This window comes from Lynx canadensis, chromosome D1 (genome assembly GCF_007474595.2).
Source record: "Lynx canadensis isolate LIC74 chromosome D1, mLynCan4.pri.v2, whole genome shotgun sequence".
In the NCBI taxonomy this organism is placed as follows: Eukaryota; Metazoa; Chordata; class Mammalia; order Carnivora; family Felidae; genus Lynx; species Lynx canadensis.
Genome location: NC_044312.2, coordinates 8,496,542 through 8,519,732, shown reverse-complemented (window position 1 = coordinate 8,519,732; position 23,191 = coordinate 8,496,542). Strand labels below are relative to the sequence as shown.

The following is a 23,191-nucleotide window of genomic DNA, read 5'->3' as shown; positions in this document are numbered from 1 at the left end:
GGCGCGTCCCCACCCCGCGCCGCGACCCCCGGCGACGCCGCGTGCGGCGGGCGGCGGCGAGCGCGGGGGGCGGGGCGCGGGCGGCCCTCACGGCGGCGGCGGCGGCGGCGTTGGCGCTCGGGCCGCGGCGCGAGGCCGGCCGGCCGGCAGGGGGAGGCGGGGGGCGCGGGGCAGCCCCGCCTTCCCCCCGAGGAGCCGCCGGGCGGCCATATTGCGGAGCTGTCTGCGGTGGTGGCGGCGCCTCTCGTCCCCGGCGGCCCAGCGCTCCCACCGCCGCCTTTCCCTCCCGGCCGCAGCCGCGACGCCCGGCGCCGCCGCGCAGCGCCCCGGCCACGCTCGGGGCGGGAAGGAGCCGCTCGCTCTCGGGGTAAGCCGCTGGCGCCCTCCCTTCCCCACCCCCCCCCACCCCCCAGTCGCTGCTCCCGGGCGGCTCCGGAGACGCTGAGGTGGCGAGAAGTTGCGGGGGCCCGCGCTGCCCGGCGGCCGCTTCGCGAGGGCCTCGCGCGCCTCTGTGTCCGCGCCCCGCGGGCCGCGGCGCCGCCGAGCTCCCGGCCCGGCCCGCCAGGCCGCTCCCGGGGTCGGCGGCAGGCGCTGGGCGCGGCCCGAAGCCCGAGGCGGCCGCCGGGCGTTTCTGGTCGGCGCGGGCGCGCGGTCCGTCCCCGGGGTGGGCCCCGGGCAGCGGCGGGTTCCCGCCGCCTGGGCGCGGCCCCGGCGCGGCCTGGCTCGTCCCTTCGGGGCGCCCAGAAAATACCGTGAGCCTGGGTGGAATTCTATGTTGCAGTGCGGGATGGGGGGAATTTATTAGAACTTCTCCCCCTCCTTTCTGCCCCTCCCCCCCCCACCCCCACCGACCTCCAGTTTGAAAGTAAGGGTGTTGAATTACTAGAGAGAGTGCGTTGGCCCTGGCGGCAAAGGGATGTTGTGTCCTGTACGGGGTTCGGGGCGCCGAGCCGCCCCCGGCCCCCGCGAGGCCAGGCCCGCCGTCCCCGGCCGCCGCGCTCTGTCTACCTGCCGCCGCGGCCGCGGGCGGCCTCGGAGCCTCGCAACTTTGTCCGGCCGCGGAGGCGGCAGCCCGGCTTGCGGTCCCGGTCCCGGTCCCGGCTTCCCGCTTCCCGCTTCCCGTGAACGCGCCTCCGCCTGATTTCCGGGCGAAGTCTGAAAGAGGGGCTCTGCGTTACTGCGGCTTCTGTGAAGCGCATCCCTTCCTGTACAGAGAGGTCAGGATTCCTGCACCGTGCCCGCTACTGGGTTCTTTTCTTTTTTCCCCTAACGAGATTGAGTGAAGTCCCGTTTCATCAGAGATCAGTTTAAAAATACGGTTGAGGGTTTGTACCAGACTTTTTAATGAGTCCTGTGGCCCTAAGGCTGGCGTGGTGCAAATGTAAAAGGCTGAGATAATAAGGGTTTATTTGATGAAGGGGTACGGACATCGACATTGCAATCTATTGTTTACGGAGCGTACAGTTTTTAGAACACTAAATACTCTTTTATATGTCGGACAGAGCTCTGAATGAACAATTGCCCCGTTCATGTGGCAGGGTAAATAAATAATGGCTTAATCCATTTGCCAAAACAGCATTATTAGATTTGAGAGGAGATTAATATTCAGGGCTGCATTGTTTTGTGTGTGTGTGTGTGTGTGTGTGTGTGTGTGTGTGTTTAATTTTCAGAATCCCATTGCTTTCACTAGTGTGTTTTATCTTTCAAACTAATATGACAAAAATGACAAAAGGTAGAACACCCCTTTTGAAGTTAGTAAAAAGGATCGTCACGGACTTTGGTTCTTTGCTTAATCACTTTTTTTATGTAGGGAGGAATTTAGTAAACAGGTAACATTATTAAAGAATGAATACACATGTATTGGAAATTGTAGCTTTATTTAAATGAGGCAAAATTTAATTGTGGCGTTTAGGAATGTTAAATTCTTGCCCTTGCGGTATTTACGTTGTTTTGTTCACTTCTGTGTCCCTACGCATGGAAGAGAGTGGGTAGGAGAGACTCAGAAACATTTGTAGAATAAATGTAGTTAATTTCAGTGTGGGTAAAGTATGTGGGGTCTGTCCTTTTAGACATTGTCATTACTTAAACTGATGATTATTTTTTCCTTTGGTGGTAAGAAATGACAGACTTTGCTTTTCCCTCTCTTGGTGTCAGTAGTCTCAGGGAGGGGAGCAAGGGTTGTTTCTTGTTGATTGCTTCACCATTGCCAACAGCACAATTGGATTTTATTACTCATTTATGTGTTTGGCAGGTTGTTGAAATGAAAGTCTTGGTACGTTTTTATTTTAACTTCTGATGTCGTTTACTATCCTCTCCATGTAGTTCCATAGAGCCTGAAATGTGGAACGATGGTGGGAATCTTTTCATCCATTTTTAACTTAATGCATTTTAACTTAGGCTGCTTAAAAAATGGCAGGTTTTAACCAATATTTCCCAAAGACTAAAGCCAAAAGAAATGTGTTCTGTGAGGATTGTGGAGACTGAGCTGTGCTGGTGGAGCATGCCTGGCAGGGTAGAGCCAGTATGAGTTTATGCTCCTTCTCTCAATCTGGGAACTCAAGGAAGGAACCCTTTCTTGGATAGCTTGGGCCTCCAGCTGACCAAAGGCTAGTGGATACTTCTTAACTACCCTGATATTACCCTTTTGCTACTGAATTCAGCGGAACTGGATTGGATTGCTCTCGACTCCACCCTTAGAAGGTTATTTTTAAGCCTCCTAGTGTTGTTACTGATGGCTAAAGTGCTTCTGGGACCTTCACTCAGTCCTGTGGCCAGTGCGTACTCACCTCTTGGGTGATGCAAGTGGCCAGTCTGACCCCAGAGAAGTCCTCAGTTTGTAGCCTCTTTCACAGAATCTTGTCTTTCCTATTCATTTATTTCTCAATATTATTTTCTATTAAACATATATTTTAAACTTTTATTTTTTAGAGGGCGTGAGTGTGAGTGAGTGGGGGAGGGGGCAGAGGGAGAGAGAGAATCTAAAGCAGGCTCCACACTCAGCTCCAAGCCCTTGACCATCATGACCTGAGCCAAAACCAGGAGTTGGACCCTCAACCGACTGAGCCACCCAGGCGCCCCTTAAACCATTTTTAAAGATGATGAAAGTAATACAGTTTATGACAAACTTAAAAAATTTACATCTTAAAAGATGTAAAAGTAAAGCTACAAGTTCTCTTCACTCCCCAGAACTACCCAACGTCTTTCCTACTCCTGTGTTTCATAGGTATTGCTGTTAGCACTTCCTTCCTTGGATACAGAAAATGCCAAAACTTAGGCAAAGATAAACATAAAAATCCTTTATTTGTGATTTTAAAGTCTATAAAAATAAGGTTATTTTGTAACAAACATTGAAATGCTATTTACTACTGTGTTGAAAAGATTAATGTTTCTCAGACGTTTAAAAAAATTTTTTTTAATGTTTATTTTTGAGAGAGACAGTGTAAGCAGGGAAGGGGCAGAGAGAGAGAGAGAGAGAGAGAGAGAGAGAGAGAGGGACACACAGAATTTGGAACCGGCTCCAGGCCCTGAGCTGTCAGCACAGAGCCCCGGGACTGGAACTCAGGACCCATGAGATCATGAGCTAGGCTGAAGTTGGACGCTTAACCAACTGAGCCACCCAGGCGCCCCTAAAATTTTTTTAATGTTTATTTTTGAGAGAGAAGATTTGAAGCAGGCTCCGAGCTGAGAGTGGAGAGCGAAGTGTGCTTTTGTGCTTGTGCAAATTTTCTTGCTTAATGATTGAAGATGAAGTTCACTTTGTGTTTTCTCCCTATAGTATGGCATATAATAGTGAAAAATGGTGTCCTTTAAAAAAATGTGTGTCTTTGGGGATACCTAGGTGGTGCAGTTGGATAGGCGTCCGACTCTTGACTTTAACTCAGATCATGGTCTCAAACTTGGTGAGTTTGAGCCCCACACTGGGCTCTGCTCTGATAACGCTGAGTCTACTTGGGATTCTCCCTCTTTCTCTGCTGTTTTCCCCTGCGCACACACACACACTCTCTCTCTCTCAAAATAATAAGCTTTAAAAAAAATGTGTCTTTGTATTGGGAGCTGTTTGGAAAGGAAATATAGTCCATACGATTTACTTTCCTCATTCCATTTAATACTGAAGTCTAGCTTCAGCTTCGTAGAAGAGAGGGGCTCAGTCAGGTTAGGAGTTGGATAGGGTTTTTTGGGTATTTTTTTCCCCTTTGAGTAGACAGTATGTATAGAGATCCTTCCAAATTTCCTAATTTAAAATAACTTACTTTTATTTAAAAGGTAGATGTTAAAAATTTGTATATGCATAAGTTTTGTATTGTTTTTTCCTACTGTAACATCAGTTACTCTTTAATAGAATTCTAAATTGGATTTTGCAGAAGTTTTATATATATAAATAAGGTAGCGATTTTTTTTTTAAATTTTTTTATTTAGTGTTTTGTTTCAAGCAGTCCAATGCAGATGAATAGAGTGTCCATCCAGTCACGCTGGTTACTTTTCTACGTAGTTTATATACATTTGAAATAAACTGTTTTGACAGGCCAGATCTCTCCTGCTGGCCTGATTTTGTAAAGGAAGTTTTATTGGAACACAGAAATATAATTAGTTTACGTAGTGTTTCTGGATACTTTTGACCTATACGTAGTGTTTCTGGATACTTTTGAACTATAATGTCTGAGGCCATATATTTTGCACATCCTGAAGTATTTACTCTCTGGTCATTTACAGAAAAAGTTTCCAACCCCTGATTTAGAGAAAAAAATATCTTGTTGAAAGAATGTCTTAGGTACCGTATGGAAGGAGGTAGCACATTGTTTTGTTTTTTGCCCCATGATTATAGAATTTATAAAGTTGTAGATCTTAGTAATTGGAACAGATCGTTTTTTCCAAGTTGTAGGTAGTCTGTGGGCTTTCAGAACTTTAAGTGTTTCTTTCATTTGTGAAAAGTTGTTAACTAAAACTGGCTGCAGTGAAATTGTGAGGTGAACAACCTTCTTTTTCAAGGACTTCTATCACTTAAGATGCTTTGGCCACAATAACAGGAAATTCTCAAACTGGCTTAAATAATGAAGAAAATTAAGAGACTTAAGAATAGCTCAGTAATGATATCAAGGACTCACTCTCTTTACAACTTTCTGCCCTGTGGCCTTCCCCCATTGGCTTCGTCCTGAGACTGCTCTCTCCAGCGTTACAGTTTGGCTGCAGCCACCTGCCGTCCACACACAGCAGTTCCCAAAGAACTGGGAAGGAACGCCTCTTCCAGCAGCCCCCCAGCAGATGTCTTCTTAGTGTCACTGACCAGGCTTGGGATACATTCCTTATCCAACCCGGTTACTGGCAGGGGGAATGGGATTGCCCCTCATCTATATAACTCTGCTCCCACTAGATTGTTTTAGTGTCTTGGGTTCTTTCTTAATCCCACCCGCCTGAACTCACACCCAAGATTGATCTAGCATGAATATGTGAGTTCATATCTTCTTGGTTACCAAATTTATTTAAATTATGAAATGAAAAGTGTTGATTCCTGCTAAAACACTTTTGAGGCAGGGTTGACAAAATGTGGTCCATGAGCCAAATCCAGCCTATGGCCTGATTTTGTAAATAAGGTTTCATTTGAACACATCATTTGTGCACATATTATCTATGGCTGCTTTCATGCTACAAGAGCAGAATAGTTGTAACAGAGACCATATGGCCTTGCAGAATCTAAGAAGTTTATTTACCTGGCCATGTAGGGAAAAAGTTGGCCAACTTTAAGATAGCATACATACATTTATACTTCTCTGCCAAATACTGTTTGTATCTGGTAAGTAACATACTGACAAAGTCACATTCTAATGGGAATACAAATGTGCTGTATTGTATAGTATAAAGCGTGTTAAGTGTTTAAATGCCCTTGTGTTAATAATATTAACAGGAGTTAATTTTCAGTGCACCAGTGGTCTAAGCAGAGTTTTCTGCGATGTGAGTTGAGTATTTCTTGTTTCCTACTTTATTTTTTTTTAATCTTCCTATTGTTTCTGTAATTTAATAACCTTTCAATAAGTTAACAGAGTAGGTGTTGTTTGCAACTAAAAATCCTGGCTAGTACACAGAATGATGTGGGCACGTGAGTGCAACAGAGGGACCCTTAGTAAAACGGAGAGAGAATGGGGATACAGGAAATCTCAGCCATGATTAATTGGATCTGGAACCCTTTGGCTTTTACTGAGTGTATGGAATGGACTAAACTTTGTTAGCCGTCATCAGGACTTCTGATAATTAAGCCATTTGTAGATCCTAGACTTAGAAAAACTATAAAGTTTTAGTTTGGTTATTAGCAAGGTTGGTGTGTATACTTGAACTCATTACTATCATCTAACCAACAATCAGAATAATTATAGTTACCATTAGAAGTGTCAGACTGTCTGGCCTTAACTCTGGTTTGATCATCAAATTAAATGAGATTGTTAAAAATAATCTCTTGAGTAATGTCTCGAGTAGAGACAATAGAGACAGCAGAGGTCTAAATTTGGGAGACCTAGTTGGGAGGAGTTTTGTTCTCCCATATTCATGTTTGTTGTCTCTCTCTTATTTTTTTAAATCTTTTTTTTTTTTAAGTTTGTTTACTTATTTGAGAGAGAGAGAGAGAGAGAATCCCGAGCAGGCTCTTCACTGTCAGCATGGAGCCCGATGCGAGGCTTGAACTCACAAACTGAGATCATGACCTGAGCCAAAATCGAGAGTCAGACGCTTAACCAGCTGAGCCACCCTGGCACCCCTTGCTGTCTCTTGTAGTATGTTGGCTTATTCGTGTGTTACTTAGCTATTTGATAATGTAAATTAGAGGAAAATATTGCCCTTGACAATAATCAACAGAAAAAGTCAAATATTACATGTAAACTTAATATGCCAACAAAATCAACAACAAACTTCTGAGGCCCTACTGTGAGCCAGGCACCATTCCAGTTTAAAACAAAAATTTTTTTTTACATTTATTTATTTTTGAGAGAGAGAGAGACAGGCAGAGTGAGCAGGGGAGGGGCAGAGAGAGAGGGAGACAGAATCCAGAGCAGGCTCCAGGCTCTGAGCTGTCAGCACAGAGCCCGACGTGGGGTTCGAAGCCACAGACTTTGAGAGCATGACCTGAGCCAAAGTTGGATGCTCAACTGACTGAGCCACTCAGGCGCTCCCTCCCTTCCAGTGTTTAAAAGGGAGTTTTGAATATTTTGAAATTAGAAGCTTAATGAAAGAACTTCCAGAGAGCCTTAGTGATTGCATGAGAGAATATTGTCCAATTTAAGAAACGTAATTACTTTATTCTGTTTTGAAAATAAGCTACTATAGTGTCCAGTGGTTCAAAACCTGTAAAGCCTAGAATGGTTTGTGAGAAGTCAGGTCATTTTGAGACTTGATTTTTCCTGCTGCATAGGTGACTTAAGTGAATCTGTTTTAACATTTTAAAAAAAATTTTTTTTTCAACGTTTATTTATTTTTGGGACAGAGAGAGACAGAGCATGAACGGGCGAGGGGCAGAGAGACAGGGAGACACAGAATCGGAAACAGGCTCCAGGCTCTGAGCCATCAGCCCAGAGCCCGATGCGGGGCTCGAACTCCCGGACCGCGAGATCGTGACCTGGCTGAAGTCGGACGCTTAACCGACTGCGCCACCCAGGCGCCCGTTTTAACATTTTTAAACATGCATTATGTTACCTTTTGATGTTTTCATATGTGTAAAATGAAACTGAATTGCATTGAGCTTTCTTAGCTTTTAGCATTTAAAATGAATCATTGCAAATGATAATGTTTTTCTACCCACCTTGGGAACAGTATAGATACGGTGTTTCCTTTAAATTTATAGGTTTATTTTTTTAAGCTTATTTTTATTATTTTGAGAGAGAGCGAGTGGTGGGGGGAGAGAGAGCGAGAGAGAGAAAGGAAGGAAGGAAGAAAGAAAGAAAAAGAATGAATGAATGAATGAATGAGTGAATGAATATCTCAAGGAGGCGCCACACTGTCAGCACAGAGCCCATCTCCAGGCTCAAACCCATGAGTTCATGACCTGAGCTGAAACCAAGAGTTGGATGCTTCACCAACTGAGCCACCCAGGTGCCCCCAGATTTCTTTTAGAAGAGAATCTAAATTCAGCGTAAAAGTTTGTTTTTAGTATTGTAGTTCTGCTTTGTATTTGTTCTAGGTTCTAGAAATTTGGTTTGCATTTATAGTAACATGTAAAAATTGCTCAAAAATGTTGAAGATTTCATTTCCTTGAAAATATCCTTGAACAAAAATCAGTTTCTACCTAAGCAAGTACTTATAAATACCGTATTTGAAACTGTATATCACCCTTATAGGAAATACATTTTCAAGGTGATTATACCAGTACTAATGTAACTTGTAACATCTTTGGAGATAGTCTTTTGATCTGAAAACAACGGAAGAAAGAGCTTTAGCTTCTTCTAGAAAAGCTCTGGTAATTATTTGAGATGAGCTTCTCTGGAATGATGTCAGAAAAAAGAATAGGAAAACCAGGAGAGCCCAGGACTCGAGTTTAAAAGGACTTCTGACTTGTTGACTAGCCGTATTACTTAGGGCAAGTCACTTATCTGAATCTAAATTCCTTATTAAAAGAATGAGGGATTATGATACCTTTCTTGGGCAGAGGGAAGAAGGGTAGTTAATTATGAAGGTTAGGTAATACAGGTGAAGTGGCTGAAAAGTATTCTACAGGTAATTCCTTCATTCACTCCCCTTGTGCTTGTTTTGTGCCTTATTTCTTTATTTACAAAATGGAGCTGAAATTTTTTTGTCCTCTTTGCTTCACTTGAGGAATGACATGGCATTATATAGCTAAAGGTGCATTAATACTGTCATTAAATTGAGTATTAACATTGAGCTAAAAACATAATAAACATAGTTCTGTGTATATTAGAGCTTTTAAGCTTGTGGGTTTGTGAACTTGGATAGGGAAAAAAAGTTGCATATTTTTTACACGTTTTCTTGCCATTATTAATGTGGGCACCTAGTAGTATTAGCATTAACACAGCCTGTTTCCATTAGAAATTGTAGATATTTTCATAATCCGTCGCTGTTGCAGAGATGTCGAAGTGACATTACTTGGAAGTTTAATCATGAGATCCGCTGGTACACACTGTTACTTAATTTAAAAACACATGTGTTACTATATCATAAATTCTTGATTTTTGTATTTTGGTGATTGTAGTCCAGTATAGTTGGTCTTTTATGCAATGTTAATGTATCTTATTCAAATACATTTAAAAGTACTTCTATACATTAAAAGCATTTAAAAATGCTTTTCTAGGAAGGGCTTTATAGGCTTCACCAGAGGGGGACCATGCAGGGGAAAAAGAACTTTTTTATTGTAGATGTTGTTATTGTGTTCATCTGACTGCCAGAGTTACCTTATTAATTCAGTTTATACTTTCCTTTGTTATACTGCTTCCTAATCCCCCAGTAAATTGGCAGAGGAATTCTTTTGTAACTTTTTGGTCTGTGGAGAGAAACGGTTGGTTCAGAGATTGCTTCTGTGTCTCAAAAGGCAGGGAAAAAAATTACAATCAGGCGTGAGGAAAAGGATATCTTAAGAGTAAAATTAGGCAGTGTGACATAAATTATTGAAGGTTTGGTAATAGGCCCAGGATGGACGAGAGTGAACACCTGTTTTACCACCTGACAGGTGGGAAGAGTCTGTTGTGCCACTGACTTCCTAGAGCTCAAGGTGTTAGGCATGAGGCTGTTTTTCCATTGTGTGAGGTAGAGAGGAGGCTGTTTTAAGGTCCCCCTCAGAGTTAAAGGATAAAGAAGAAAATGCTTTGTATGAATGCATTCTGTAAACATCGTACTTAGAGTTTATAGCCGTACAGTTACTTTTCTGCAGATGGGAAATGTGTATGCTGTCAGCATCTCTTAAAACTTCTTGTTGAGCATGTCTGTGCCATGATTGTGCAAAGAAGTAGGGTAAGAGCTCTTGAAGAAATTTACCAAGGAGGGAGTAACTTTCTTCTCAGTAATTAGATATTTGAGGGTGGATGGGAGAAGAGTTTATTTTTACTATATATCTCTAATGTACAATGGTTTAGGCAATTATGTAATTTATATGTATATGTGTGTGTGTGTGTGTCTATGTGTATATATATATATATATATATATATATATTTTATTTTTTTTTGACAAGAAAGAAAGGAAGACACTGAAAGACAGTAATTTCAAGATGAGTCAGTTAGAGATGGAAACCCAGGACATGTATCTTGGTATCTTAGCTTTTCTTTTCTTTTTTCTTTTCAAAAAAATTTATTTTAATTGTTTATTTTTGAGAGCGAGAGAGACAGAGTATGAGCCAGGGAGGGGCAGGAAGAGAGGGAGATACAGAATCCAAAGCAGGCTCCAGGCTCTGAGCTGACAGCACAGAGCCCGATAGGGGGCTTCAATTCATGAACCATGAGATCATGACCTGAGCCGAAGTCAGACACTTAACCAGTTGAGCCACTCAGGTGCCTCAGTATCTTAGCTTTTCATGTGACATTTTATTAAATTGGCCATTCTGGTACTAAGATGTTAGTTTCAGGAGAAAACACACTAATGAAATCGTAGAAGAACTAGAAATGTATTACTGAGGTTAAATAGTATTACTGTGATATAAATACTTTTCAGTAATAACTAAATTGGCTAAAAACTTGAGTTTTAGTTATATCCGTACACAGCTTCATCGTAAAAAAATTTAAGGTGGAATTCTTACTTAAGTCATATAAGCTGGTAAACTGATATATGAACGGTTTAGTGGAGTACATTGTTTAGGTTCTCCTCTAATTTTTAAAATTAGGAACTTAGGGGCGCCTGGGTGGCGCAGTCGGTTAAGCGTCCGACTTCAGCCAGGTCACGATCTCGCGGTCCGGGAGTTCGAGCCCCACATCGGGCTCTGGGCTGATGGCTCAGAGCCTGGAGCCTGTTTCCGATTCTGTGTCTCCCTCTCTCTCTGCCCCTCCCCCGTTCATGCTCTGTCTCTCTCTGTCCCAAAAATAAATAAACGTTGAAAAAAAAAATTTTTTTTTAAAAAAATAATAAAAAAAATAAATAAAATTAGGAACTTAACAGAAATAAGATCTTGATTATTATTATGTGTTCAGTTCTTTATATCCAGATACCATTTGTAAGGACACCTGTGTTTTTACATGGTTAAAGCAAGTGGCTACATAATCTGCTTTTTCACTTACCCTTATGTAAATGTTGACAATTTGTCATAATACACAAACACCCCCGTAATAGTCTATCATGTTATCACGTAGCATTGTGACTTTAATTAGTGGCTTTTATGACATGTACTGCTGTGGATGTCTTGCTAGAGGTTACTTTGTTTTGCATTTCTTTACTTCTTTGGCGTATATTCCAAAAGCAGAATTTCCTGTTCGGAAAAGATTTGAGCTTTTGTTATACATTGACAACTTACTTTCCAGAAATATGGAGCCAATTTATGGTGCTACCAGCAATGTTTATCTACTTGTTTAGCAGTACTGCTCATCGGTATGGCCATGTATAATAATTATTTTGCTAGTTTAACGACTACGTAATCAAAATGGCCTTTAAGGCCATTTGATTTGTGGTTTTAGTCAGCAGAGTTGTGCATTTGTTTTGTGAAGAGTTTGTAGAGAGTTTGTCATTTAACCATTTACTGAGTGGAGTCTGAGTGATATCTTTATATATTTAATTATTTCTTTCCATAGTAACTTTTTGTTCTGGCTATTGCATATTTTTATTCTATTAGCATTTTGCTATTTAGATGTAGGGATTTTAAATAAAATAATCTGTTTTCATCATAATGTATATATTTTTCTTAGTCATATTTCTCCTCCAAAATTAGAATTTTTTCTAAAGTCTCTTTTTGAGAAAAAATTCACCTACTTAGATTTTATTAAATGTTATGATGAAGTTAATAGGCCCGACCTAGGTTTATTTACTTAGAGTAATTTTGTTCTTTTGTTTTAAAGAATTTGTTTTTCTTATTATGAAAGCTCTACATTATCTTAGAAGCCTACAGATTTACGTTAATTCACAGGAACTCGCTATTTTGGAGTATGATCATATTGGTCTTTTCATATGATACTGTATGTATGGCTTTATAACCTGCCTTTTTAGTAGTTTGTGGATATTTTGCCATATCATTTAATATTTTTCTGTATCTTTTTTAAAATTAATTAATTTTTTTAATGTTTTTATTTATTTTTGAGACAGAGCATGAGCAGGGGAGGGGCAAAGAGAGAGGGAGACACAGAATCTGAAGCAGGCTCCAGGCTCGGAGCTGTCAGCACAGAGCCCGAGACGGGACTTGAACTCACAGACTGCGAGATCATGACTTGAGCTGAAGTCATTCGCTCAACCGACTGAGCCACCCAGGCGCCCCTCTGTAACTTTTTTTTAATGTTTATTTATTTTTGAGAGAGAGAGAGTGGGGAAGGGGTAGCGAGAGAGGGAGACACAGAATCTGAAGAAGGCTGCAGGCTCTGAGCTGTCAGCATGGAGCCCGACGTGGGGCCCAGACTCGTAAATGGTGAGATTACGACGGGAGCTGAAGGTGGATGCTTAACCGACTGAGCCACGCAGGCGCCCCTTTCTGTACCATTTGATTGGTTGCAATTGAGGTCTGGCAGAGCCTACAGACGTACATGGTTTGCTTAACTAAGGTCTGAGTATTACATACGCTTTTCTAAATAACACTGTAACTAGAATCTTTGTAGCTCTGCTGTTGTACATAGTTGTTATTATTTTCTTTGGGTATATTTCCACAAGTGAAATTATTTAGCACTTTTTTAATATCAAAAAGTGGAAGTCAGGTGGGTATATGGTAGAGCTCTGGACTCTAGGGTAGATGTCAGAAGGCCATTTGACCATTGATTGTGCGACTAAGAGCAAGATATTTTCGTTCAATTGACGTTGTTTATTCAACTAAGGAACCATAATGTGACCTGTCTTGTCTCCTCAGCTTTTTGTTAGTAGACAATTAATGTATAAGAACATACAACTATGGAGTATTCTTTAAATATTTTTTTTAATGTTTTATTTATTTATTGGGGGGTGGTGGAGAGAGAGAGAGACAGAGTTTGAGCTGGGGAGGGGCAGAGAGAGAGGGAGACACAGAATGGGAAACAGGTTCTAGGCTTTGAGCTGTCAACACATCCCCTGATGTGGGGATGGAACTCATGAACCACGAGATCATGACCTGAACCAAAGTGGGACATTTAACTGATTGAGCCACCTAGGTGCCCCTATGTAGTATTCTTTAAATACAAGGCGTTGTTGAGTAATTGTTCTATGTTCGGTTGGTAAAGAAGTAGAACCTTATTACTTTTCTTAGATGATTTATAATTTCACTGAAATAAAACAAGGTGGAGACTAACTTGATTTTTAAGAGAGAAACACTGGTCTGAAAACACCCATTTTTAGAAGCTTCTTTTAAAATTCAACCATATCCTTATTTGTGGATGCTTTTGTGAGGCTCCCCCCCCCCCAATTCTCACAGTTCATTCATGTAGATGAATTAGGTTTGTTGCAGATTTTAAAAACTTAGTTAGCTTGTGTAAAAACCTGTTTTATGTGTGTGTATGTTGGTCTATGATACATTTATTCTTTCATGTCAGTAGAGCTCCTTATTAAACCTAAAACTTTAATGCAGATTTTCTTCTTGAAAGATCCTTTTTATAGAGTATAATTGGAAGTAACTCTAGTATTGAAAACTTGGATTCATTATTTTTTATAGGAAAAGGAAATAAACCTACCTTTATTTTGTTCAAGTATTAGGTTCATGTGTAACTTCAGAGTATCAGCAAACCTACATGCTTGGTGTTTATTTACCTGCCCACCTGGCCCTGTGTTTGTGGACTACTTTTTCTGTAATTTAGGTGCTTTAACTTAGTTTATACAGCCTGGCATATAATTAATGCTCAGTTTCTTTCCCTGGTTTTTCCTTGCTGATGAGAGATTGAACAGAAGGGGCACCACAGCTGTATGGTTTAGTAAATAACACGAGCAGTACGTGTGGAAGCTCTCCTGAGTGTCTCCTGAGTTCTCCAGCATGTGGCTGTGGGGGTCTGATATGAATACAATGTCAAGAAGTTAATGTAAAAATTAGTCTAAGACAATTAAAATTCCTAACACTCTGCTAGGAGCAAGCCTGAAATACCTCTGTAGTGATACATACACCCAACTCAGGGCTTGCAGGACTCCCGCCCTGGGGACTGGGTTAGGGACACGACCTTTCTACACTTGATCCTAGGCAAAAGGCTGAGAACCGATAGGGACATGAGCTTTCTGTCCAAAATTAAAATTGTAAAGAAATAAGCCATAATGAATTGAAAATAGAGTAATTTTATAGTGAGAGAAAATAAACATAGGGATAAACGCAAGATTCAAAATGTTGTAAAATAGCATGGCATTATTAAGATTTTTTTTACAAAGCTGAAAAAGAATTTCTAGGAATAAGAATATATAATTACTGAAATGCCAAACTATCAAAGACATAAACATAAAAACAATGGAAGAGAATTAATGATTCGAGGAATGTTGCACAGAGAGAGAGAGATGGAAACCACTGAAGTGATGCTTAGAGAAATGATATGGTTTTACATATAAGGCAAGACGTTTTAAAAATATTCCCCAGAAAAGGAGATTTATATTTATGTTTTTAGGAACTCTGTCACTGCTCTGTTCTTTTTCTTGGGCGTGGAAATATTTTTGAAGACAGGCACATTGACCTGAAATGCCCTTAGTACATGGGAGTTTGGAAAGTTCACAGAGCCCATTTACTAAGTGGTTTAAACATTAAAAAAGAGGTAAATCTAGAATAGATCTGGTTTTTAAAAAAATAATATAGTTACACTGTAGATACTAAAATATTCCAACAGTACAAACAAGAAAAATTCCTAGTCTTTTATATAAATGGATAGTGTAGCTTGGGGTAAAAACTTTAATGGTGGTATTATATACTGATTCAAAAAGTGCCTGTATAATCTGGAAACCTTGCTGTGATGCAAGAAGTTCTGATATGGACTTTCATGTCCCATTTGTGTGTGGAGTTTAAAGTTGTTCTATGTTCTCTGAAGAGATGAAGTAAACTTTTTCAGTATTTTATAGATCATTTGTTTTTAATATCTATACCAATGTACATAGTTGATCATTTTACATATTCAGGTGATAAAAATTGTTTTTAAATATTCTCATTGACAAAAAAGGGGATACTTTATATTTGGAGTTGCCTTATACTTGGGCATATTTAGTTTATGTCCTTAATGTACATACTAGAAAAGAAAAAATACTGGGAGTTACTTAAAGGTTTAATTTTAGGAATTAGAAAATGAGCCACAGAGTAAAGCCAGCTAATGAGAAGAAAAATGATGAGGAAAGAGACAGAAATTAACAACAACAAAAAAAGAGCAATAAGAGAAACAGAAGGTCAGCCAAACTGAAAGCTGACCTTCAGACAGCTAAACTAAAGCAAACTTCTGGCAAGAGTAATCAAGCAAAAGGGAAGGTAAAATTTAACAGTATTAAGAATGAAAAGAAGGTCATAACCGCCAATGTAGTACATATAAAGAAATCCTGAAAGAATACTATAACTTTCTAGAAATGTGTCACCAAGACTTGGAGAAAATCAGATTTGGCTATGGGGTAGAGATTTAAATGTTTTGGTCATGTTATATTTGAGGTAATCTTTAGACTTTGAGCAAGCAAGTTAGGCAAGTTCTAGAGAGACAGATTTGGCAATTACTAACTTAGAAATGATGTGAAGGGCAGGTCAGTTTTGAGGAGGTTTGAGGACCTGAGATGGTAAGGATCTGAACTCAGACAATAAATAATAGAAGGAAGAAAAGGGGATAGAGAATGAGATAGGTCTGAGGAACCTTGAAGATTCATCAAAGTAGGTGACTGTAGGAAGGGAGTGTTAACATTTCCCTAGCTAAGAGTTAAGGAAATGAATTCCATGGTTCAATTGTTAGATAAAAAATATCTCAGGAGGAGGTTCCTTTTATTTTTTATTTTTTTTTTTTCAACGTTTTTTTATTTATTTTTGGGACAGAGAGAGACAGAGCATGAACGGGGGAGGGGCAGAGAGAGAGGGAGACACAGAATCGGAAACAGGCTCCAGGCTCCGAGCCATCAGCCCAGAGCCTGACGCGGGGCTCGAACTCACGGACCGCGAGATCGTGACCTGGCTGAAGTCGGACGCTTAACCGACTGCGCCACCCAGGCGCCCCAGGAGGTTCCTTTTAAAGAGAGATTTATTGGCACATGATTGAATAAAATTTAGGGAAATGACTTCAGTGTTTCATTTTTTTCCAATTTGGACAGTTTTCTGCTTCATTAATTATAGCATCTTAAAAAGCTGTAATATAGTTTTAAAACAAAATTATATATTGATGCTAGTATAGTGGATAAATTTTCACAGCAGAGAGATTATCAGCGGAAGCTGATTTTTAAGTGATTTATCTAATGTACCTCACTGTGGCTCTTCAAACTGGAATAATCATTTTTTCTGGACTAATGGTTAAGAATGTTAGATCTTCTGGTTGGTTTGTTAGATGTTTTTAAGAACGTTTACCCTAAGACAGTATAGCATGATGGGTTTCTTGGATTAGGATTCACTTTTGCTTTACACGAGAAGATAGAATTTAACATTGGTCTTAAGGACAACTCTAAATTTCAGTGAAGGCCACCAGCTTACTTGTGAGTAGCATGCAGATTGCTAGTGTGTGGTCTATGACTGTTTAATACACCTCTGGTGAATAAACTACTTGATACAATTTTTTCTACCTGGGTTTTTTAAATTCCAAGAGAAAATAATTTTCTTTAAAAGTTACCTTTTTAGAATTTATATTAATCAGAATTTCCTTTTGTCTTTGGTGTACAGAAAAAAGGTCAGAAAGTGTTTTTGAGTTCATCTCTTTCGAATTTGAATCTGTGTCTCCCCTTGACTATATTCCTTTCTCTACCAGGCTGAGTGTAGAGGTGAACCTGACTCAGACAGAGACAGTATTTGGATCCGTAGCAGTCTTGCTTCCTTGCTTTGTGTTGTCTCTGACTGAATTAAAACTTTGAGTTGGTGATTGGTGTGCTTTATATGATGTTGTTTGAGATGTGTACTATTTTAAATCACAGTATAAATATTTTTAGAGAATTAGAAAGTAATAGATCTCTTTTGCTTTCTTTTTTCTTTAACTGAAGGTGACAACAGAATTCATAAACGTGAATTTTTAAAGAAGGTGACAAAAAGAGAAGGAAAATGCCGAAACCAGTAAGTGTATTTTTGCCGCTGCTTTTACCACTACTTACTTAATAAAATGTCAGTAGCATTAAGTTCCTCTTGGAACAAGGCAAAATATTATGGTAGAGTCATTGGGGAAGAAAAAGGCACTGATCCTGCTGCCGGTGTCTTGTTTTAGATTAATGTGGCTAGAATGAAGTATTATGTGAACTAATGAAAAAGAGGTACAGGTAGCACTGTAGTTGAGATTCGTGGGTTCTGGAGCCAGACTTCTTCATTTGTATCCTGGCTCTGCTGCTTACCCTCTGTGACCTTTGTTAGATTACTTCAGACTCTCCAATTCTTAATTTCCTCATATAAAAAATGGAGATGTAATTAGTTACTTAAGAGAACTTGGTGAGAATTATGAGAACTTGGAACATTCATTGCTCAGTAAATAGTAACTTCTTATTAAGCAGGAGGAAGTAATGAGAGGTTGGAAAGATCCATACATTAATTTTCTCATAGTTCTAGCTTTGATGCTAGTGACACCGATGCTGATATTGTATAGTCTTAGATTTTTTAGTTTAAGGGTGTATGTATGATTTTACTTAGTTGTATAATTAATACAGTTTTTCACTAAGATTTATTCCTTTTTTCTTGGGATAAATGTTTTTGCTTCATCTAACAGAATTGAGGTGTTGTCTTTCAATGTTTCTTTTGGCCACCTATCTTTTTAAGAAAGTCATTGGTTATAGCTATTTGAGTTTCCTGGCATGAATATCTCTTTGGAATTACTTTAAAGACTCAGCAGGTAGGTAACAAAGAGTACATTTGCATTGTTGCAGATGCAGATGACACAGTTGTTTATGTGGAAAATCTTCAGGAATCTAAAAACCAACTACTAGAACTAATAACTGAACTTTAGCAAGATTGTTGGACACAGGCTTATATTTTTAAAAATCACTAGCCTTTCTTAATATCCTGGTATAAAATTTGAAAAATGAAATAAAAAAAATGTATTTGTAACTCCATCAAAGATAGGAAATACTCTGGAATAAATTTACAGAAACTGTACGAGATCTCTACAGTGAAAACTTGTGCGAAGTTAACGACTTAAATTTGCAGGATAATATTCTGTAATGTTCGTAGATACGTCTAGAAAATACTATTAAGGTGTCATCTGTACCCAGTGTAATGGTAGAATGAATGCAATTCCATCACTTCAATCCAAGGAGGCTTCTTCGGCTGGTATTGATTAGCTGATTGTAAAACGTCTGTAGAACTGCCAACATTTATACGGAAGAGCTAAAGAAATTTTTAAAAAGAAAAAAGTTGGAAAACTTACACTTCTGTATCTTAAGACCTAGTCACAAACTACAAAGATAAGATAATATGGTGTTGGTAGATAATGGAATCAGTGAAACAAAAATGCAACTACCCATATGCATTCATTAGATTTTTTACAAGACTTTCACACAATTCAATGGGGGAAATAAAATTCTTTCCAACAAATGGTTTGGAACAAAGGGTTATCCATATAGAAGAATATGAATATTGGCCCTTATCTCACAATTTACACACCGAATTAACCCTAAGTGGATCATAGACCTAAATACAAAAGCTCAAACTGTAAAACTGCTAGAAGAAAACATTTTTGTGACCCTGGGGTAGGTAAAGTTTCTTAGATAATATACAGGAAGTTTTAACCATTTATTTTGTATTTTTACTTCTTTTGAAAGTTTGAACCGTTTAAAAAACACATTGGATTTCATCATAATTAAAAACTTTTGTCGTTTGAAAGAGAGCAATGAGAAAATGAGAAGACAAAACAGAACAGGAGAAAGTAATTGAATATACAATTCCTCTAGAACTCCATAAGATAACTCAGTTTTTAAAAAATGAGCAAAAACTTTGAACAGATGCTTTACAAAAGAACATATATTGATAGCTAGCAGACACATGAAAAGATGCTCAATGTCTTTAGTTACAGGGAAAACGAAACTACAGTGAGATAGCACTTTATAGTCACTATAAGGGCTAAAATTAGAGCTTGATAATATCAAGTGTTGGTAAGAATGGGAATCAACTGGAGCTCTAATATTTCTGATAGGAATATGAAAGTTTATAGTTACTTTAGAAAACTGTTACTATAATTGAGTGGAAACATTGATGTATTATTCCTTAGAGTAAGGATTCAAAATTATATGTGCAGGTAGATATAAATTGTATATTAATTTGATTTCTGTGTTTTCCACTGATCTGTTGGCTTACTTTTATACTTAGTAGATACGTAAACTTGGTCAAGTCACACTTCGCAGACCTGTGTACATACTTTTAAATGTTTATTTTGAGAGAGAGAGAGAGAGAGAGCTCGCATGTACACGGGTGGGGGAGGGGCAGAGAGAGGGGATCCCAATCTGACCCCTGATTTATATAAACATGGAAATTTACAGCTCTGTTATAACAATTAGCAGGGAAATCCCTGATAAAATGATCAGTATAGAAATGAGTTGCATTTCTACAAAAGCAAAAGCAGAAATAATTATGTTATGGAAAAATATTTCATCAAATCTACGATCTTTTGTTTGAAACTCTTTAAGCTACATGAGTTTCAGTATTTGGAATCTTTTGGATTTTATAAAGGTGAATATATACTTTATTATGTGCCTCTGTCATGTCATGAAGCTTCCCTCAAGATCTGGTGTATCACCTCAAAAACATTAATGTTTTTCTATGTCAGTGTGTGAGTATTCATTTGAAATGGTATAACTAAACTCACCAGCTAGTCACCCATCACTTCATGTTAATAAGGTTTTGCTAGAAATTAGCTAATAAACTTGTTTTCAACGCCTTTGGGATATCAATGGATAGTGGACCTGTATTTATAATAGTGACAAAATCATAGTGATTTATGGGAACGATATCTAACAAATGATTAATATGATTTTTTTTAAGATTTTATTTTTTTAAGTAATCTCTACACCCAGTAGGGGGGAGCTTGAACTTACAACCTTGAGATCAAGAGTCACACATTGTACTGAGTGAGCCAGCCAGGTACCCAAATTAATAGAATTTTTAGGGAGAAAATTAGAAACACTTTTTGGAAGATTTTAAAGAAGACTTAAATTAATGCACAGAGAGAACCACAGTCATGGATAGGAAGAGTCAGTATTGAAAAGATGTTATTTCTCACCTCAGGAGACTAATGAATTTAGTGTTGTTCCATTTTAAATCATAGGTATTTTGAAAATTTACGATTTTATGTGAAGTCAGGAACAAGAAAAAAGAACCAAGAATAGCCAAGAAGTCTTGAAGATAATGAGAAGAGACTTTTCCTACCAGATAGCAAGACTTTTGAAAGATGTAGTAATTAAAACAGCGTGGTTTTGGGGGCGCCTGGGTGGCGCAGTCGGTTAAGCGTCCGACTTCAGCCAGGTCACGATCTCGCGGTCCGTGAGTTCGAGCCCCGCGTCGGGCTCTGGGCTGATGGCTCAGAGCCTGGAGCCTGTTTCCGATTCTGTGTCTCCCTCTCTCTCTGCCCCTCCCCCGTTCATGCTCTGTCTCTCTCTGTCCCAAAAATAAATAAACGTTGAAAAAAAAAAAATTAAAAAAAAAAAATAAAATAAAACAGCGTGGTTTTGACAGAGTAGTACGTCAACCAGTGCAACAGAATAGCGCAAATTCAGAACCCAGACCTGTAGATATTTGATATGTTTCAGTTGTCTTCAGGAAGCAAATTAACTAATCAATATACATGACTTAGATGTTTTAAATCCCCATGTCATTATCCTCATGGAGATTAAAAAATGAAATTGGATCTCCACCTCAAATCATAAGCAAAAATCATTGAAGACAAGTTATGAAAAACAACTTTAGTATGAAATAGAAGAGTATCTTCAAGACTCCAGAGTAGAGAAAGATTTCTTAAATATGGCCCAAAATAGTGACACCCATAAATACAACATATCTTCAACATTAAAGTTAATATGTTTATTATAAAGGACACTTCAAAATAGAATGACAGACTACAAACTGGGAGAAGATTTTTTTTTTTGTGTGATACAAATAATTATCAAGGTATTAGTATGTAGGATATGTAAAGATTGGCTACATAGTAGTGGAAAAAAAAAAAAAAAAAAGACAACCCAGTAGAAAAATAAGCAATAGATGTTAACAGACATCCAAAGATGAGGAGACTGAGTGGTCAGTAAACATAATATATTAGTTTTGTTATTCTTTAACAAATTACCACAAATTTAGTAGCTTAAAGCAGTACCCATTTATTATCTCATATTTGTGTAGGTTAGAAATAAGGGATGATAAGATTGGGTAGGTTCTCTGTTCAGGGCCTCCCTAGCCTGAAGTCAAGGTCTGTCCCAGCTGCATTCTCCTCTGGAACTCAGGGTCTTCTTTCAAGTGTATTCCTATTGGCAGAATTCATTTCTTGCAAAAATGATCCATCTTTAATTACTGGAGGCTGAAGTTCCCATTTTCCTACTAGCTGTTGGCCAGGGACCACTCTTAGCTCCTAGAGGCTGGTGTCAGGTCCTTGCCCCATGGCCCCTTTAATTCAGCACTGGAGAACCTCTTTTATGTCAAATTCCTGTCACTTTGAATTTTTGTGACCTTTGCAACCAGTCAGAAAAAAACACTTTGCTTTTAAAGGACTCCTGTGAATAGCTTAGCTCCACTCACACACAGTCCTTCAATTTTGAGGTCAACTACATCTGTAGGTGAGGTCAAGTACATCTAAAAAAAATGCCTTCTGCCGTGTAATGTAACATAATCATGAGGGTGACCTCAGGGGATGAAGATCATGGGGGCTACCTTAGATTTCTGCACACTATACCTATGAAAATGTTGGGGCGCCTGGGTGGCGCAGTCGGTTAAGCGTCCGACTTCAGCCAGGTCACCATCTCGCGGTCCGTGAGTTCGAGCCCCGCGTCAGGCTCTGGGCTGATGGCTCAGAGCCTGTTTCCGATGCTGTGTCTCCCTCTCTCTCTGCCCCTCCCCGGTTCATTCTCTGTTTCTCTCTGTCCCAAAAAAAATAAATAAAAAACGTTGAAAAAAAAAAAATTAAAAAAAAAAAAAAGAAAATGTTCTCAACCTCTTTTGGAATCAGATCTGCACAGTAAGACCGTATAGAGATACCATTTTATACCCACTGGATTGTCAGATATTTTAAAAATCCAGTAATACCCGTTGTTAGTGAAAATACAGATCAGCAGGACTTCTGTTGTTGGAAGACAGTTCACTTTTTCATGGTAAATTTGACTTCATACTTTATTACCCAGGAGTTCATCGGAGTATTTACTTCTAGAGACACTCAGATATATACATATTAGGAGACATATACAGGAGTGTTCATAACCGTATTCTTGGTAACCAAAAAATTAGAAACAATGTCCATTGATGAGAAAGTGGGTAAATTATTTTCTAACAATAATTGTATAGCAATAGAAATGAATGAATTATAACTACTCACAAAAAAAATCAATGAATTTTAGAAATACAAAGGTGAAAAAACATTTGTTTAGACTTTTTTCTTTAATGTTATTTTGAGAGCAAGCGAGAGATCATGGGTTGAAAGGCAAAGAGAGGGAGAGAGCATCCCAAGCAGGCTCTGTGCTGTCAGTGTAGAACCTGACAGGAGGCTTGATCTCACAAACCATGAGATCATGACCTGAGCCAAAATTGAGAGTCAGATGCTTAGTTGACCAAGCCATCCAGGTGCCCATAAACTTTTTATTGAAATAGAATATACATACTGAGAAGAACATATTGTGTTTAGTTGATGAATTTTCATAAAGTAAAATATACTTCTGTAGCCATTGCCCATATCAAGAAAGAAGACTTTCTTATTCAGTACTGTACAACTTTAACACAGCTAAAAATCAAGAAAAACTAAATATTTTACATAGAGATACCCACATCTGTGGTGAAGCTATTTTGTTTTTAATTTTCTTTTACCTTTATTT

The 23,191-nt window shown here is 39.0% G+C and overlaps 1 protein-coding gene across 2 annotated transcripts in view; it reads left to right on the top strand.

Annotated features, from left to right (window-relative positions):
- Positions 1-234: 234 nt before the first annotated feature.
- Positions 235-23,191, top strand: part of RDX (radixin) — a 95,648-nt gene continuing 72,691 nt past the window's right edge. Inside the window, exons 1-2 of one of the 2 annotated variants that reach the window (XM_030330784.1) lie at positions 235-367; positions 17,192-17,261. In XM_030330784.1, coding sequence (XP_030186644.1) covers positions 17,250-17,261 — 12 coding nt within the window. In that variant the 5' untranslated portion in view covers positions 235-367; positions 17,192-17,249. Of the gene's footprint in view, positions 368-17,191; positions 17,262-23,191 lie in introns of those variants that run through there. The other variant, XM_030330785.1, reaches the window with a different exon arrangement.